The sequence below is a fragment of the Podarcis vaucheri genome, assembly GCF_965113315.1.
Source record: "Podarcis vaucheri genome assembly, chromosome: 7".
Lineage (NCBI taxonomy): Eukaryota > Metazoa > Chordata > Lepidosauria > Squamata > Lacertidae > Podarcis > Podarcis vaucheri.
In genome coordinates this window covers 8504417-8523841 of record NC_138765.1, presented here as the reverse complement: position 1 = coordinate 8523841, position 19425 = coordinate 8504417, and the positions used below count along the sequence as shown (strand labels likewise).

At 49.9% G+C, this 19425-nt stretch overlaps 1 protein-coding gene across 1 annotated transcript in view; it reads right to left on the bottom strand.

The window, feature by feature from the left end:
- The window catches only part of QPCTL (glutaminyl-peptide cyclotransferase like), a 222017-nt gene extending 212745 nt beyond the window's left edge, over positions 1-9272 (bottom strand). Inside the window, exons 1-4 of the mRNA XM_082231252.1 lie at positions 8925-9272; positions 5327-5473; positions 4217-4504; positions 2266-2418 (exon numbers count right to left, since the gene is read on the bottom strand). Of these exons, the coding sequence (XP_082087378.1) occupies positions 2266-2418; positions 4217-4504; positions 5327-5473; positions 8925-9257 (921 nt within the window). The 5' untranslated portion in view covers positions 9258-9272. The remainder of the gene's footprint in view (positions 1-2265; positions 2419-4216; positions 4505-5326; positions 5474-8924) is intronic.
- Between the last annotated feature and the right edge of the window lie 10153 nt (positions 9273-19425).

The following is a 19425-nucleotide window of genomic DNA, read 5'->3' as shown; positions in this document are numbered from 1 at the left end:
AACATCCACAAATTTATTAGGTTGAACATGTACAATTTTGGGGGACACAGGTGGCGCTGTGGGTTAAAACACAGAGCCTAGGACTTGCCGATCAGAAGGTCGGCGGTTCGAATCCCAGCGACGGGGTGAGCTCCCGTTGCTCCGTCCCTGCTCCTGCCAACCTAGCAGTTTGAAAGCACGTCAAAGTGCAAGTAGATAAATAGGTACCGCTCCAGCGGGAAGGTAAACGGCGTTTCTGTGCACTGCTCTGGTTCGCCAGAAGCGGCTTAGTCATGCTGGCCACATGACCCGGAAGCTGTACGCCGGCTCCCTCGGCCAATAAAGCGAGATGAGCGCTGCAACCCCAGAGTCGGTCATGACTGGACCTAATGGTCAGGGGTCCCTTTACCTTTTTATGTACAATTTTATAATATGCAGAGAATTATATGTGTAAAGAAATCAGAGACGGGAGCTGAGAGAAGTCTTTGGTGGGAGGGAGAGGGAGGGGTGGGGGGAAATATTGTAATTGATTAAATGGACTGATAATTTGTTATGTTGAAATTGTTTAATAAAAATTTTAAAAACCACACACAGGTACTCCCAGGGCCTCTGCTGTCGTTTGAGGCTCAGGTGGTCTCAGGAGTCCCTTGTTTCACAGGGTCTTAGAAAGCTGCCTTCTCTAGATTATTGTTCCATCTAGCCCAGTACTGTCTACAGTAACGTTGGAAAATGTCAATCACTTCTCCTACCTTTCCACAGCTGTTGTACTACCAACCCTACTGCACGCTTGTGAAACATGGACCACTTGTAAACCCCATCTCCAACACCTCAAAAGATTGTCTCCGGAAAATGGTGTCTCCGGAAATTTTTACACATCACTTGGGAAGACAGGCAAACAAATGCCATTGTACTGGAAGAAGCAAAGATCACCAGTGTTAAAGCGATGATTCTTCAACATCAACTTCATTGGGCTGGTCATGTTGTTCGGATGCCTGATGACTGTCTTCCAAAACAATTACTCTATTCCAAACTTAAAAATGGAAAGCGTAATACTGGTGGTCAACAAAAGAGGTTTAAAGACTCTCTCAAGGCAAATCTAAAAGAATGTCGTATAAACACCAACAATTGGGAAACACTGGCCTGCGAGCGCTCCAGTTGGAGAACAGCCTTTACCAAAGGTGTCATGGGCTTTGAAGACACTCGCACTCAGGACAAAAGGGAGAAACGCGCTAAGAGGAAGGCATGCTTGACAAACCCTCACCATGATCAACTCCCACCTGAAATCTATGTCCCCACTGTGGAAGGACGTGGGGGTCCAGAATTGGCCTCCGCAGTCACTTACGGACTCATTGTTAAAACCGTGTTTATGGAAGACAATCTTACTCGGCTACGAGGGATCGCCAAAGAAAAAGACGACATTGACTGGCAGTCGCTCTCCAGGGCATTCCCAGATCCTACCTGGAGAATGAATGTGATGGCCTGGGATTCGGACTCGAAGGCTGAACCTGAGGAATCCCAGCCTGCGCAGGAGTCCCCGCCTCCAGAACCAGCTGTGCCGGGGCTGGGGCATGAGCCTGAAGGGTCCTCACCTGTGCTGGATCCTCAGGTGCAGGCATCAGCTGAGTCTGCTCTGGCTCCTGAGGTGATGGAGGACCCATTGCCTGCAGGTGCTCCACTCTCAGCCCCGTCAGGGGAAGCTGAGGTCGCCTCTGGGTCCGGTAACCCTCCAGCCTCTCCTGAGCTGCAGAGGCTCAGGGCAGAGAGGCGGAGGGAACTAAGTTCCCGCAGGAGGAGTGCTTGCCTCCAGGCCAGGAGAGGCGAGTCACCAGAGGATCGGGGCCGCCCTATGCCTCGGGGCAGATAAAAGCCAGCCAGCCCCAGTCCCAAGTTGCAGGAGCAACATTGTTGGTAGCCTGTTCTTGCCTGAACCCTGCGTTGCTCTTCTGCCAGAGTTCCTGACCCCACCCGACTCCCTGCCTTGGACCCAGCTTCAGCGCTGACGGACAGCCTCCATACCGCACCCTCGACCTCGGACTGGACTTGGACCTTGCCGCACGGTTAACCCTCGGGACCAGAACACTGAACCAGGAACCTTCTTGCGCACGGGGCAGCATGCTTTTACACTGAGCTCCGGCTGCTCCCGTGGCGCTTAATGTGGTTTCAAACCGAACAGGGGGAGATCAGAGAGGAAGCCCCCACCCTTTCAAGGTGGCAAAGGCCTGCACTTCCCTTTTTGCAAGGAAAAGCCAGCCGTTTCTCAGGCAGCTGGCTCAGAGAAGCACTCACGATGGCCTGGAGCTGGCTGAGGCCCGGGCGATGTGGCGCCTTCGCCATGCGATCAGCCAAATGCCGTGCGCCGTACAGGGAGTCCTGATCCGTCCACTCCCGGAAGGCCTCCTCCCCGTCGAAGAACAGCAGCTGCAACGTCACCTTGGAGCCCTAAAACACACAGACATGCTGTTTTAGACCTCCTTCGGCTATTCAACTTCAAAGCAGGTTGCAAAGTTTCCGTTGATGCATTAGAAGACGGCGGCACTATTGATAACAGACTTGGATAACATCCTGGATTGGAATGGAGTCAGAGGCAGCTGCGCTGGTAAAAAGGCAGTTGGAAAAATATATACATACAAATAAAGCTGTATTCGACAGATGAAAGGATATATGATGTTTGACATGACTGAGAATCGTGGAACCAGGGACGGAGAATTTTAAAGCGTTAAAATCGAGATGTGGAAATATGGAAACAACGAGGAGAGGCGCACCGGCCCATAGGACGCACCTCATTTTTTGGGGGGGAAATGAATTTTAAAAAATTATTTCCCCCCCCCCCAGCCCTGGCTGCCGCCCCAAGCCTTGCGCTCACCTGCCCGAAGCAGGGGAAGCCCTCCGGAGGGCTCCCCGTGCTTCGGGCGACAGGCTGCTGCCCCAAGCCTCGCGCACCCGGTGGGACCTCCTGCCGGGCGCGCAAGGCTTGCGGACACTCGCGGGGGCTGCAGGCTGCTGCCCGCAAGCCTTGTGAGCCCGCGGGAACTCCCACCGGGCTTGCAAGGCTTGCGGGTAGCTTCCTGAAGCCTGGGGAGCGAGAGGGGTCGGTGCGCACCGATGCCTCTCGCTCTCCAGGCTTCAGCGAAAGCCTGCATTCGCCCCATAGGACGCACCCAGATTTCCCCTTCATTTTTGGAGGGGGAAAAGTGCGTCCTATGGGGCGAAAAATACGGTAATTGGATGTATTTATTGGAAAATTAATAAAATTGATTTTAAAAAGAAGATAACGACACTATTACAGCTGCCACATGTCCTAAAATGAGTAATGAATACAACAAGTTGATCATGCCCAACGTTGACAGTCTCAAGGCAATTACTGCCATGCACTTGATCGGCTCAACTTAACTTTTGTCATAAGTTAATATTTATATTTGGATGATAGCGATGTAGCTATATTGTCAAAAGAACAGTAACTGCCACCAGGATTTTGGCTGGCTAACATCCTATATCCTTTTAAATGTGTTTGTAGATAGGAGAGGGGGTTATTGTTTTGTTCTCTTCTTGTTTTCATTGTGTATTTTGTGTTTTTTTGTCTTGCATTTTTACGCTGTGAACTGCCCCTGAGATCTATGGATGAAGGAAAGTATACACATTTAAATGATGATGATGATGATAAACTCACTACTGGGAAACCAGTAGTGATGTATGGAAGTGAGAGCTGGACCATAAAGAAGGCTGATTGCCGAAGAATGGATGCTTTTGAATTATGGTGCTGGAGGAGACTCTTGAGAGTCCCATGGACTGCAAGAAGATCAAACCTCTCCATTCTGAAGGAAATCAGCCCTGAGTGCTCACTGGAAGGACAGATACTGAAGCTGAGGCTCCAAGACTTTGGCCACCTCAGGAGAAGAGAAGACTCCCTGGAAAAGACCCTGATGTTGGGAAAGATGGAGGGCACAAGGAGAAGGATGACAGAGGACGAGATGGTTGGATAGTGTTCTCGAAGTTAGAAGCATGAGTTTGACCAAACTCTGGGAGGCAGTGGAAGACAGGAGTGCCTGGTGTGCTCTGGTCCATGGGGTCACGAAGAGTCGGACACAACTAAACAACTAAACAACAATACTTTTAGACAAATGAAACATTAAAAAGTTCCCCACCGGCCGCTCTAACCACTAGCCCTTACTCCCCCTTTCTGCAAGAGGCGCAAAAGGAAATCGGAGCATATCTGCCCAGGAAAGGCCACCCGGCTCACCCTCTCCTTCAATTTCTTCAGCTCCTCGTCCAGCGCCGTCACCAGCTCCATCAGGATGGCACATGGCACAGCCGAGTCCGTTGCCCCCAGGAAGGCCCGGCCACGCTTGTCGCGGGGGAAGTATTTGGAGTCGTAGTGGCAGGCAAACACCAGGCGCCAGGTGGCTGCGGGGTCCAACGTAGCCACCACATTGGCGAAGCTGACGACGCCGTGTGGCGCCCGGTCTTTGAAGGCGTCCACCTCTATGTGCCAGGAAGCGCCCAGTTCCCTCAGCTTCTCCACAATGAACTAGGAAGAAGAGAAGGTGAAGGACTTGAGTCACTCACACAAGGTTCCTAGTCCTCAGTTTTTTACCCTCTCTCATAAAACTCAAGGACTTCCAAGGAGACGGAGCGCTGGAAGACTCAGGACAGATATCAAATGAATTTATTTTCCGACACAACTACTGCAGCAGCGAGAGCATTCCATGTCCCCCAACCATAGCTGTCAAGCGTCCCTTATTTGGCGGGACAGTCCCTTACCCCAGCGCCATGTCCCACTGCTGTCCCTTATTGATGATGTCCCTTAAATTTCCCGGGTTTCAAAGGAAGCAGCTCCTCTCCCTCCCTCCCTGCCGGCCAGGGAGGAGGGAGGCTCCAACTGTGTTGCTTGGCTGCGTTGCTCACCCAATAAGGAGTCTAAGAACGACTGGGGGGTGGTGCTTGCATGCCTTGTGCTGATCAAATCGGCCGCGTTGCCTGGGGACTCGCCTTTGCTTAGCGCTTCCCAGCGGAGAGGTGACGGTGGTTTTCCTTGCCGCATCCCCTTTGCCGGGTTGCCGCGCTGTGGGAACCACCGCTTGAGGCTTCCTTTGGCTGCTGGCTGGGCTTTCTGCCTTTGGCTCGGAGGGGCTCAGAAGTCGAACATACCTGTGCTCCGAAAATCCCTTATTTTGGCTGCTGATCCCTTATTTTCAAGGCTGCTGGTCCCTTATTTTCAAATCTGTAAGTTGACAGCTATGCCCCCAACGGTGAGACGATGCAGCGATTACAAAGGAGGACAGTAACCTGAAGTTTACGGCTCGCCGTGACGTGTTCGGTCGCCCGCTGCAAGATTAGCGCTTGGACTCACCTGCCGGACTTTTTCGTTGCCAGGGCTTCCAGAGTACCTCTCGATCAAGATGGGCTGCAGGTAGCTACGCCAAAGGCGCTGCAGTTGAACCTGCGAGGCCAGGTCTTTCAGCTGACCGCTAGTCAGGTTTTGGGGCTTGTGCTTCAGCTGCCAAGAAGGCGAGAGAAAAGCCTCGTCAGAAAACAATCCCAGCAGCGCCAGATTTAGGACGGCGCAGGCAGTTGCGCTGCACAGGGTGCAGAGTCAAGGAGGTGCAAAATAACAACAACAACATTTATATGGGCACCCTCTGAGAAGATACATAAAAAAGCAACTGCACCAAAATTAATTACAGTCATACCTCATGTTACGTTTGCTTCATGTTACGTTCTTTCAGGTTACATCCCGCAGCAACCCGGAAACACCGGAAAGGGTTACTTTTGGGTTTCGCCACTCGCGCATGCACAGAAGCGGCAACCCATGCGTGCGCAGATGCGCCGCTGCGGGTTGCACTCTTTTCATGTTGCGAATGGGCCTCCGGAACGGATCCCATTCGCAACAAGAGGTACCAGTGTATTGTGAAAATAAGAATTATTGGGGTGGGGGGTGGGGCAGTTTTTGTCCTCACTCTGGGCACCATATTATCCAAGTCCAGCCTCACTGAAAGAAATCCTAGCAAGCTCAGACCATCTCTCCTGCTCTCTCCCCCTCAATAAAATCTAAATTCCCCATAGCTGAGGCCTTGTGGCGAGGCTCCCTCCAGGTGAATATTTTTCCCACATATCCAGCAGCTTTGGACTACAATTCCCATCAGCCCCAAACAACACAGCCATCTTGGACTACAACTCCCACCAGCCCCAGCCAGCACGGCCATCTTGGACTACAACTCCCACCAGCCCCAGCCACCACGGCCATCTTGGACTACAACTCCCACCAGCCCCAGCCAGCACGGCCATCTTGGACTACAACTCCCACCAGCCCCAGCCATCTTGCATATGGTCTGGGCTAGTAGGTTTATCTGGTCCTCTGCAGCCTAAATTATATGGCTGAAAGGAAGAAAGCTTTGGGTAACCAGGAGAGGATTTTTGTGTGTTGAAGGGGAATGACTAGGTGCCATAGCTGTCAACGTTTTCCTTTTCTTAAGGGAAATTCCCTTATTCTGAATAGGATTCCTCACAAGAAAAGGGAAAAGTTGACAGCTATGCTAGATGCCCCTTTGAATCCTGCCAGTCATAAGGCTCTGAGGCGGATTCTGTGAACTGCCCTGATACCACCCTGGGGAATATGGTGGTATATAAATTCAAGAACTAAAAATAAAAAAAAAGTCTTTCATTGCAAAGCCTTTGCAGGAGGATCCTGTGGTTGGGACCCAGTCTGGCCTGCCTCCAACAAACCACAAACCTGAAAACCCCAAAAGGAGATCATCCACCCCCCACCGACCTGCAATCTGTCCTCTCCAGATCCGCGTTGCACAGTAGCACGGATGCACTTATTTCGTAAAATTTATATGTACAGCACTGCTCGATTGTACGGTGGAGGGGAAACCCAGAGCGGTTTCCAAAAAAAAAAGGATAAAACAGCACAACCAACTTGCAGCCATAATGAAAAATGGTGGTACGACTCAGGCAACACGTTGGCGACTAATATACACACAATAATTACCAAAATGATTATACATTCTTTATCAATCTTCTGAGAAAAATGCAAAACCTTGTACAAAGCCACAGAGACTTGTACTACTTCCATGAGCAGCACAAGTTGCATTTTTCGAACATAATTAGAAACGTGCAGATAGTTGACACCGCAGCAGCGCAGAGAAACCCCTCGCAAGCTCTCTAAACCCTTTGCCTAAACAAGAACTAGCAGGCGCCAGAAAGGGTCCATGGTGTGCAGCCTGGGAGTCATTTTAGACTCACAGCTGTCCATGGAGACGTAGGTCAATTCTGTGTCCAGGGCGGCTGTCTCCCAGCTCCACCTGGTACGCAGGCTAAGACCCTACCTGCCCACGAACTGTCTCGCCAGAGTGGTGCATGCTCTGGTTATCTCCCGCTTGGACTGCTGCAATGCGCTCTACATGGGACTACCTTTGAAGGCGACCCGGAAACTACAACTAATCCAGAATGCTGCAGCTGGACTGGTGACTGGGACTGGCCGCTGGGACCACATAACACCGGTCCTGAGAGATCTGCATTGGCTCCCAGTACGTTTCCAAGCACAATTCAAAGTGTTGGTGCTGACCTTTAAAGCCCTAAATGGCCTCGGCTCAGTAAAGGAGCGTCTCCACCCCCATCGTTCTGCCCAGACACTGAGGTCCAGCGCCGAGGGCCTTCTGGCGGTTCCCTCATTGCATGAAGCGAGGTTACAGGGAACCAGACAGAGGGCCTTCTCGGTGGTGGCGCCCGCCCTGTGGAACGCCCTCCCTTCAGATGTGAAGGAAATAAGCAGCTATCCTATCTTTAAAAGACATCTGAAGGCAGCCCTGTTCAGGGACGTTTTTGATATTTAATGCTGTGCTGTTTTTAACATTTGATTGGGAGTGGCTGGGCCTGAAACTGTTCTTGACCTGAAGCACCACTTTAGCTAATGGGGCCTCCTGCTGCCTCTGCGCCTTCGGAGCACAATTTCTGTTCTCATCCTGAAGCAAAGTTCTTAACCTGAAGCACTATTTCTGGGTTAGCGGAGTCTGTAACCTGAAGTGTCTGTAACCTGAAGTGTCTGCAACTGTGATAGGAATTTTATGGTCTTAGATATATGGTAATGTTCATAACTGCACATACATAGATCAACACAGGAAGACCAACCTGGAACCATTTTGATTCCTAAACTGACCAAATCCTTTCTCTGCAAGGTTAAACTGGAAAAGTCTCCTCTTTGTCTCTTTCCTCACAAATCCTGTCTCAAGGATATGTCTGTTTGAATAAGGTGTGAGCCTGTGACCTGGCCCAGGAAATAAGTATTTTACCGCTACAAAAGAATGGCCAGGCTCCCCAGGCAATCCAATCAAGTAACTTGCCAGACAGGAGATAAACTGTGACAGGAGAAAAACAACATTTAAATTTCTGTGATGTAGGTGGGATGTATCTGAGGGGTGGTCTTAGGTTACACCCCTTCTGTGATGTATGCATAATGTTTCTGGGGGTGGTCTTGATCTAGAGAATGGGAATTTCAAAAGTCTTTATAAGCCCTTGCACAGCAATTTTGGGGGGTCCTCCTCCTCTCCTGTGTGTGAAGGAGGCACCCTGTTGCAACAGATCAATAAAGATCAGGCTTACTAGCTGCTTTGCTTCTCAATATTCTCTGGTTGGCCTCTGTTATTTTCTCCTACCAATAGGGAACCTATGTAAGGACTCTATATGGGCTCTTGGATACCCTGTAAGGGAAAAGGGCATATTTTTATTTACAACACAACCCGAGGTACCACTGTATTATTATTATTATTATTATTATTATTATTATTATTATTATTATTATTATTACTGGAAGCGGGTGATGCGCACATCAAGAGGCAGGGAGTTCCACAGCGCCTTGGAGGGCGGCGATCTGGAAGCGACCCCCTCTCCCCCCCCCCGCTAACTCACGCGCGTGCACCAGACCCCCAACCCCCCCTACCTGTAGGTACCTGGGCGCCCGGGATCAGCTCCTCCTGCGCCGCCTCCCGGGGCTGGGCGGCCGGGTCCTCGCCCACCTGCCAGAGCAGGTAAAGCCCCACCAGGGAGCCGGCGGCCAGGGCCAGCAGCCCGGCCAGCCAGAGGCGGCGGCTGCTCCCCAGGCTCCGCTTCCGCGCGGCGGGGAAACCTCCGGGCTCCAGGCCGCCCTGCGGGACCCCCATCCCCGCGCGGCCCCGCCGAGGCCCTTTCCGCATGGCGCCTCCGCTCCGACTGGGGACCCGGGGCTCCTGCCGGCCACGCCCCCTCTCGGGGGTGGGCCAATGGGGTGAGGCCGCGCCGGGCATGAATGGAAGGAGGCGGAGTCACGAGCTCCCCCTTCCGCGTTCCAGCCGCGCCTCCGAGCCCCCAGCCTATCAGACGCGCCCGCCCCAAGGGGGCGGGGCGACGCGGGGCCACGCCCGCTCGCTGGTTAAGGACACGCGGCGCTTTCGGAAAGGAAAAGAGGAGGAAGAGGGAAGAGGAAGGCGAAGGACACGCGGGGAGGAAAGGGGAAGGTGGCGGGCGGTTGGTTTATTACGGAAGGAGGTTTGATGCAATAATTATGGGTTGTTAGCCGCCCTGAGCCCGGCCTTGGCTGGGGAGGGCGGGGTATAAATAATTTTTTTTATTTAAAAATATATATCACACAACCGAAATCTGCACCTGAGCAGTGAATGCCTTTATTAGGAACAACCGAAAGGTCCACAATCTATGGGCAAGCCTTAGTATTAATAATAATCATCATCATCAGGGCTTTTTTTGTTTAAAAAAAAATGTTTAGGGATACTCTCATTTTCCTACTCATATTGAAATACTGCCTCTCAATGAGGCCAAACAGATTCAAAAAATGTTTAGGGGTATGCGAACCTCTGCACCCCCCAGAAAAAAGCAATAATAATAAAAATTTATTTATACCCCGCCCTTCTGGCTGCGTTTCCCAGCCACTCTGGGTGGCTCCCAACAGAATATTACAAACATGATAAAACATCGAACATTAGAAACTTCCCTGGGCTGCCTTCAGATGTCTTCTAAAAGTCAGATACAGTGTTACCTCTGGATACAAACGGGAACCGTTCCAGATCCCTGTTCTCATCCTGAAGCGAACGCAACCCGCGTCTGCGCAGGTCGCGATTAGCTGCTTCTGTGCATGGTGTCATATTTACCATCTGCGCATGCGTGAGCGATGAAACCCAGAAGTGACGCATTCCATTACTTTTGGGTCGCTGCGGAGCGCAACCAGAAAACGCCCAACGTGAAGCAACTTCAATCCAGGGTATGACTGTAGTTGTTTATTTCCTTGACATCTGGTGGGAAGGTGGACCGCTACTACCGAGAAGGCCCTCTGCCTGGTTCCCTGTAACCTCACTTCTCGCAGTGAGGGAACCGCCAGAAGGCCCTTGGAGCTGGACCTCAGTGTCTGGGCTGAATGATGGGGGTGGAGATGCTCCTTCAGGTATACTGGAATTATGCAGAACTCGTCACCAGCCTAGAAGATGCGCAAATGGTGGGGGAGGGGACTACAGTAATTCGGCTACATGTTGAAGCCATTAATACCTTCATTTTATATTATTCCTTACTCACCTTCATAAGGTCCCAGGTGTGTTATGGCCCAGGCATCTGGTTGGCCGCAATGAGAATATAACATTGCTGGACATGGAGAGTCACTGGCCTAAGCCAGCAAGGCTTTATTTATGTTTTCAGTTCTAGTGTTTTTAATACATAAAACGCTTCCAAAATTTTCTGTTCCAAATGCAGCAGAATTCAGCAAGAGAGGTGGATCCCAGAAAACAATACCGTAAGTGCCAAAGACCTTTAGAAACAAATGTGAGCACCTTGAATTTAGGCCTGGAAACAAACGGGCAAGCAGTTTGGCTGCTTCAGAACAGGTTGTGCGAGTTCTAAATGGGACTCCGGCCAGCAATCTGGCTGCAGCATTTTGGACCAACTGAAGTTCAGACAGTTCCAAGTTGGAGACTGCAGACTGAATTCGTCTCTGCTAGGTGCTGCAACTATCAGGTTGTAGCTTGGCATTTGGGACAGAGAAGGAATCAATGGCTGGCCTCCATTTCAAAAAATACGAAGGCCAGCTGTTACCCAGATCTGTCCCGTTCAGCTTTAATTGATTTGTAAGAGACTGTTCATTTTGCCAGCCAACCCAACCTTTTACATCCCCCCCCCTTCTACATATGGCTAGTCCACCAGTGCTTATATTATAATGAATTTGTTAAATCTGTAAGGTGCCACAAAAAACTTCTGGAAGTTACCGGCATCAAACTTCTGTTCTAGTTGTTACGAATTCAATTAGCCTGCAGATTCGCTTGCCATCTGGTTGGTTGAACTAGTTCACATGTGCAGCTGGAACATGCACATGTGAACCCACCGCCTGTTAACACTCATATGGAGGGGCAAATCTGGAACTGAGGGAGATCCAATGTCATGGACTGGTTGGGTGCAGAGGAATGGTGGAAGGAACCAGCTGGGGAACCACCAAGCAAAGAATGGTCATGAATGGTCAGAGGGAGAAGAGGGAGCAGACTGGGAGGAGAAGGTGTTGGAAGCTGAAGAGAGGACAGGGCTTAGTGAGCTGGGAGAGTCTGTGGCAGAGAGCATTCCACAATCGGAGGCAGAAGCTGGCGAATGAGAGGTTGGTCAAGAAGCAGAGATGAGTAAAGCCCTTCACGGCCTAGGACCCTCGTACCTACAGGACCGCCTCTCCTGGTATGTCCCATGGAGGACTTTACGGTCTTCAAACAAAAACATCTTGGAGGTCCCAGGGAGGTTGGGCTGGCCTCAACCAGAGCCAGGGCTTTTTCGGCCATGGCCCCGATCTGGTGGAACACTCTGTCACAAGAGACTAGGGCCCTGCGGGACTTGACATCTTTCCGCAGGGCCTGCAAGACGGAGCTGTTCCACCAGACCTTGGGCCAGGGCACAGCCTGACTCCCTCCTTTGGCAATCTCCACAGAACTCTAGCCCAATGGTTGCCATCAATTTGATTTGAATTAATTTTATAATGAAATGATTTTAGAATGTTGTATTATTTTATTGTTGTTAGCCGCCCTGAGCCCGGCTTTGGCCGGGGAGGGCAGGATATAAATTAAAAAAATATTATTATTATTATTAGTAGTAGTAGTAAGGCTGTTGAAGAGATACAGGTCTCTCTCTCTCTCCTGCTATAACAAGCTCCCCTTTGTCTCCCAGAACCACAAGAGTCATGAAGAAGAAGAAGAGTTTGGATTTGATATCCCGCTTTATCACTACCCTAGGGAGTCTCAAAGCGGCTAACATTCTCCTTTTCCCTTCTTCCCCCACAACAAACACTCTGTGAGGTGAGTGGGGCTGAGAGACTTCAGAGAAGTGTGACTGGCCCAAGGTCACCCAGCAGCTGCAGGTGGAGGAGCGGAGACGCGAACCCGGTTCACCAGATTACGAGTCTATCGCTCTTAACCACTACACCATGCTGGCTCTGAATAGGGTGGAGGAGAGATTGGTGACTTGTAGACGCAGTCTCCGGTTGCTTGGGAGAGCGGAATCCTGGAGAGGAGGGGACTTAGTCAGCTGTGGGGAAGTGAAGACCTTCAGTCTCAGCAACTGTTTCATGAGGGCAAGACCCAACGGGAGATGAGTTGCTGTGCTCATTAGCCCTGACACTCCTGTCCTACTAAAGAGTTAACTCCAACTTGCACAGTGTGATTGACTGCTGGCTTGCTCCTGTCACTCATTTTCCAGCCGCCTCTGGGCCATTAATGTAAGCCAGTCACTCTCAGTCTAACCGTCCTGTTTGTTTTGAGGACAGAGAGAGAACACCTTGGGCTTTGTGGAGGAAAGGTAGGGGAGAAACGTGACAAATAGCCAGAGCCCAAATAAAACCCTTGCAGGCATGAAAAACGGCTTCTTCAGGGGAAAAAAAGTATTGGGTTGCATCCAATGTAGGGCTAAATACCTTGTTCTTTCCGTGCCAGGATTTTTGCTTGTGCAACAGAACTTTCTCCTTCCCTCCTCCCTGTGTGGCCCCTAACTCTTTTCTGGGGTTCCCCAACCCTCTGGAGCAGATTTGGGGAGGTTGTGGGGTGTGCCTTGAAGTGAGTCGGGGGAGAGAAGTTATAATTGTATGTGCAGCAATCCTTGCACTGGACTACTGCAATGCGCTCTACATGGGGCTACCTTTGAAGGTGACCTGGAAACTGCAATTAATCCAGAATGCGGCAGCTAGACTGGTGACTGGGAGTGGCCGCCGAGACCACATAGCACCAGTCCTGAGAGATCTGCATTGGCTCCCAGTACGTTTCTGAGCACAATTCAAAGTGTTGGTGCTGACCTTTAAAGCCCTAAATGGCCTCGGCTCAGTAAAGGAGCGTCTCCACCCCCATCGTTCAGCCCGGACACGGAGATCCAGTGCCAAGGGCCTTCTGGCAGTTCCCTCATTGCGAGAAGCGAGGTTACAGGGAACCAGACAGAGGGCCTTCTCGGTGGTGGCGCCTGCCCTGTGGAACGCCCTCCCTTCAGATGTGAAGGAAATAAGCAGCTATCCTATCTTTAAAAGACATCTGAAGGCAGCCGTGTTCAGGGAAGTTTTTAATATTTAACACTGTACTGTTTTTAGCACTTGATTGGGAGCTGCCCAGAGTGGCTGGGGAGACTCAGCCAGATGGGTGGGGTATAAATAATAATAATAAATAATAATAATAATAATAATAATAATAATAATAATAATAATAATAATAATATAATATTGCATTGGCAGATTTGTTCTATGCTGCTAGAATGGTGCAGGATTGCAAACTCGACTGCCTTACTCATCTTTTGGAACAGACTCGCAGGTGCTTGTTTTTGTAAAGCGCAGAGCGTGATGATGCTCAGCTCTGACAATCCATTAGGTTCTGTTGCAGAAAGAACCTCTTCTCTCTTTGGCTCCTGTCCCAAAAGAACTTAACATTGGGCCGTAATGCCGGAGACCTCAGGGAGATGTGTTTTTAGCTGATTCCCGGGAGATGGGATACTCAAGGTAAGCTGTGTTCCAAATGAGCTGAAAGGAGGAGGCTCTCCGATGCACCAGCTGGGTTCCTGCCACGGCTAAAGAGATAATCACAAAGCATAAATGTGGTTATGTAAAAGGCCAGCATTCTGCAGCAGGGGAGGTTCTGCCGAGGGCGGCCAGGATGGGATTGTTGTCGTCTCTCGAACGGTGGGCTTGCTGGCAGGAAGACCAATGGGATCGTCTGAGCCAGAGACTGCCCAGTGCTTACAAAAACAAATAAATCCGATCTCGTTCCAAAGATGAGTAATGCAACCAGGTTTGTGCACGGTTGCACGTTCTGCACCATCCCTACCCCCTCTGTCGCCAGGAGCGGTGCAGAGCTTGGCAGGAGTAATTAAACCTCCCCTCCCATCAAAAAAGTCTGAAGTTCATGTTGCAAGAGGATGGGCAAATGAGGCCCAGACTGGACTCAAATGTTAAATGTGCATAATGCATTTGAGCTTTATTTTAAGAAATGCTAGTATCATCAGCTAGGGAGGGGGATTATTGGGTTTTCAGCAAAAGTGGAGGGGGGGTTACCTATTCTTCTTCTTTGGTGATCACTTGTAGCCAAGTAAGATTGTCTTCCATAAACACTGTTTTAACAGTGAGTCCGTAAGTGACTGTGGAGCCCAATTCTGGACCCACACGTCCTTCCACAGTTGGGACATTGTTTTCCGGTCAGGAGTCAGTCACAGTGTGGATTTGCCAAGCGTGCCTTCCTCTTAGCGCGTTTCTCCCTTGCGTCCTGAGTTCGAGTCCTGAGTTCCCATGACACATTTGGTAAAGGCTGTTCTACACCTGAGCACCCGCAGGCCAGTGTTTCCCAGTTGTCAGTGTTTATACTACATTCTTTTAGATTATACCTAGATAATTTTACCTGTTATCTCCTCTGCTGCAGTCCTGAGGAAGACCCAAGTGTTTGTTTGTGCAGAGGGTGGGGAAATTCCCCCCCCCACACACACACAACTGGCACAAATGTGGGAATTTACTCCGATTGCAAAGACTGGCTTCAGAAGTGGGTTTTTCCTCTGACTGCGGGCAGGAGAGGAAAGAGTTAATCTTTCCAAAAAAATCCAAAAACCCAATATTTTATTGGTTTTTAAACAAATACATATGGTAATTATACAGAAGGAGTTGGTTAAATTTCTCCTCCACACTTGCTGTGATCCAGAAAACCTTCAGAAAAACCACAGCTGAACCACACAGATATTTGATATTTTCCTTTGTAAACAATTCAGAGATCCATCTCACGTCAAGCCCAGGTAGGCCCAAATTCAGCCACCCTCTCTGCTTTATGGACTTATTAAGAGCAGGTTTATATTTGAAACCGTAAGGTCTAGAAAATGGTGTGCTGTTTGTTTTTATCATGAAAATGGATTCTCAGACCAGGGCATTTAAAAGCCTCCCCTTTCTCACATGACCCTGCCATCTCTTAATGGAGAGGGAATCTTTAGTGATGGGGCCCCCATCTGTGGGGAACCCTCCGCTGGCATCGCCCCCAACATCTTTTAACACCCGTTTAACACACCTGAGGTGCTCAAAACAATTCCATCTGGCTGTGGCTGCTTTGCAAAAAACACTATTTGTATTAGGATCGCTGTGTTCTACCTAAGAGAGTGGAAAAGGTGGCCATGTTTGCCCGAAAGAAAAATGCCAAAGTAGTCCGTAATTGGGCGATGCCTTTATTAAGCTGACCAAAACGTCCAGAAAACAAGGGTGCAAGGTTTCGGATCACCCAGACCTCTCCACCAGGATACAGGTTCGAAACATGGGAGTGGGAGGGAGAGAGGTTGGTGTTTGTCAAGGCATCCGTGGCTGCTACACCTGTTAAGTTTTAAGATGAAGGCCAAAAGTTGCTACCAGGCATTCGAATCAGGTACTTTCAGGTGCTCGCAGGTTTCGTGTTGCACCGCAGCCGCCTCTGGAGGGGAAACACATAGCGGCTGGACCTCTGTGAAGACAGCTGCCAGCTGTTCCTTCTTCGCACAGAAAGGATGTCTTAATGCAGTGTCGTTAAACTGTGGAACTCATTGCTGCAGGAAGCAGTGATGGCGATCAACCCGGATGGCTTTAAAGGAGGACTGGGCAAATCGATGGAAGGGGATAAGGCTATCGATGTCTACTAGACCTGAGGCTGTGTCTTCACAGTTGGAGGCCATCAGCAATGTCTAGGCAACACGACGACCATGTACATACGCAACAGACAATCTTTTATAGATTCCTTCAAACCATAACAAGTCCAAAATGAAATCTTTAGTCTCAAAGTTTCTGGAAATCTTTAAATGAAGCGAGGTACCAGACTTTGAACGATGAAAAACAAGCCGTGAAGCTTTGTGTATTCAGCAAATGATGTCCAATGAATGTAAATATATCGAATGAATGTGTGTGACTACATTATTACATGAGCACTGTTCTGCAACATTTGATATTTTCATTTACATACATTCATTTGATATAAGATGGGTTTATGAAGCAATTCTATATCGTCCCACCACGCTGATGAAGAATTCTACAAAACAGTAGTCAGTATCCGGAATCACTGTTCAGTGTTGGACATCATATTTGCTGAATACACAAAGCTTCACAGCTTGTCTTTCATCGTACAAAGTCTGGTACCTCGCTTCATTTAAAGAATTTCAGAGGCTTTGAGACTAAAGATTCCATTTTGGACTTGCTATGGTTTGAAGGAATTCTATAAAGATTGCCTATTGCGTATGTACATGGTCATCGTGTTGCCTAGACATTGCTGACGTTCTCTTTGCAACACATAGGTTTGTTTGGTTACTTATTGCTGTACCATGGCCAAATGGGCTCATACCTTAGCCTTCAAAGTTGGAGGCAGCAGTGCCTCCAAGTTTCAGTTCTCGTCTCTGCCTCCCTCTTTAGATTGTGGAATCATAGAATTGCAGAGTTGGAAGGGACCCTGAGGATCATCTATTCTAGACCAACGGCCTGCAATGCAGGAATACGCATTGTCTCCCACGGGGATCAAACCTGCAACCTTGGTGTTATTAGCACCATGCTCTAACCAACTGGGGACGCGGGTGGTGCTGTGGGTTAAACCACAGAGCCTAGGACTTGCCGATCAGAAGGTCGGCGGTTCAAATCCCCGCCACGGGGTGAGCTCCCGTTGCTCGGTCCCTGCTCCTGCCCACCTAGCAGTTCGAAAGCACGTCAAAGTGCAAGTAGATAAATAGGTACTGCTCTGGCGGGAAGGTAAACAGCGTTTCCGTGCGCTGCTCTGGTTCACCAGAAGTGGCTTAGTCCTGCTGGCCACATGACCCGGAAGCTGTACGCCGGCTCCCTCGGCCAGTAAAGCGAGATGAGCGCCGCAACCTCAGAGTCAGCCACGACTGGACCAAATGGTCAGGGGTCCCTTTACCTTTACCTAACCAACTGAGCTATGTGACCATGAAACAAGAGGTGGGAGGTGGAGAAGAGGAAGAAAAAGAAAGCTAGGAAGATATTGATTCTAGCTGCTGTGCTAGGTAAAAGGACTACCTAGTTTTCCTTTCATTCCTTGTTCTAGGGACACCAGGTGAAACCAGTGTCACAGACAATAACAATCTTTGGGGCTTTTAAGAGCTGTTTTAGTATGCTGGCAAGAGAGGCTGAACTATGAATCAGGTCCCAGTTTTATTCTCTTCTCTGCTGCAAACTCACTATGTAGTCTTAGGTGAGCCATGACTCCCTCCGCCTCTATTATCCCATCTGTACAATGGGTGTAATGAAAGCAACCCACTTCATCCTGCCCCTCGTTCTCCATTTTTCTTTTTCAACCAACGCTCAACATTTCGCCGCTCCTGAGCATGCTCAGTCCTTATCGGGCTTTGCAATTTAACTCCGGTTTGTGCCAAGAAAGCCCAAATGACTCGCTTATGAACCCCTCGGTCCGCAAATAAAAACGAGCGCAGAACCACTGTCAGAAATCAAGCCTTATTTCTTTTCTCTCTTTTTTTCCTGCTGTTTAATTTTTTCCCCCCCTCTCTCTCCCCCCTCCACTCAAAAGTCATTTTTGAAAATGTCACACATGTACAGAGACAAACAAGCATATAAATATCAGTGTGAACAGGACTGGAGATGAGGACGGCACTCCACTTCGCCAGCGGAGCAGTGCGGGTGGCAAGACTTTTCGACCGAAGTGTGAGGTTGGGGAAGACTGCGGAGCGAGAACTCATTCTGGTAGGGATGAGAGAAATGAGCAAGATTTTTCGGTGGGCGGCGGGTAGGACGAGATAGATGGCTAAAAACCGCCCAAAATTAAGGGCAGGTGTTGGGTTGTAGTGTGTGTGGACATATTTGGAGGGTGTGTGTGTGTGTGGACATATTTTAAGCGGGTGACATTCTTAAAAGGCGGCATGTGGAAGGACGACTCTTTAGGGCCCCTTAAGGATGGCTGTGTCTAGGGAGGGCAGCGAAGCGCTTGCATGGATTCCAGGTTGACACAGAATCCGTAAAGCGGCAGAGCTGTGCAGGAGAATTTTCATAGCTGCAACTTCTCCCTTCTGCCGGGCCAGCCTTGGGGACAAGCGACGGCTCTTGCAACTGCCTCCCCTGCGGAAATATTAAAAGCGGCAAGAACGGCCCTGTATGGAATCTGGAAAGAGGACAGTCTGGGGAAAATTTACGGGAGCCAACAGCCCAGCTGAGACTTTCAAAAGAGGGCTAGGGAGGCGCATGGAGGTCTTTCATTTTCTGTGGACTGGAAATCTCAGAGGAAACTGCCAGCTTTTCTCCAGAAAATCCAAGCTGATCTATTGAACAATGGAATCAGAGTGGGGGTCTCAGGACCATTCTTGGTCTCTAGCTGGACAGAGCTGTGGGGTGCAGGACAGAGAGCGCTGCTCCCCAGCAGAGATCAAATCTCCTTGCACAGACGAGTATAAACTCCTCAATGGGGGTTTGCTGTATTCAGGGAGGGTGGGAAAACTCCTTTGCTGCAGAATGGATTCTCTCCGTCCCATTACGGTGGCTGGGGACAAGGTGAAGGGGCCACTTAAAAGTCAGGTGGTAGCCCTCTCTTTGGTACGGAAGGGGTCTGACCTATCTGCCCAGGGCCCCGGCAGAGAACAAGGTCCCCCAAACCCGGTGGAGCCTCAGACATCACAAACAGAGCCCTTAAGACAACGTGAGAGTTTGTAGCCCTAAGAAGATGCACAGGGCACCAAAGGCAGACGGAGGTGATATGTCTGGGCGATGAAGCCCTCTCCTGATTTTTTTTTTGGGGGGGTGGGTGGGGGGTAGAAACACCCTGCGTGGGGCCGTCAGACATGCAGCGAATTGCGGGCAAACATAAACCACAGTTGCAAGGTGTGGGGCCCTTCCTCTTCTGTTGTCCTTCCCCACTGTTGGGCTTGACTGTTAGGCAAAGCAACATGCTGCCCCCTTGCTTGCTAGCGCAATTCAGCGGGCAGACGGCGATATGTTTTCTCCTAGCGCTAGCAGACCTCGCG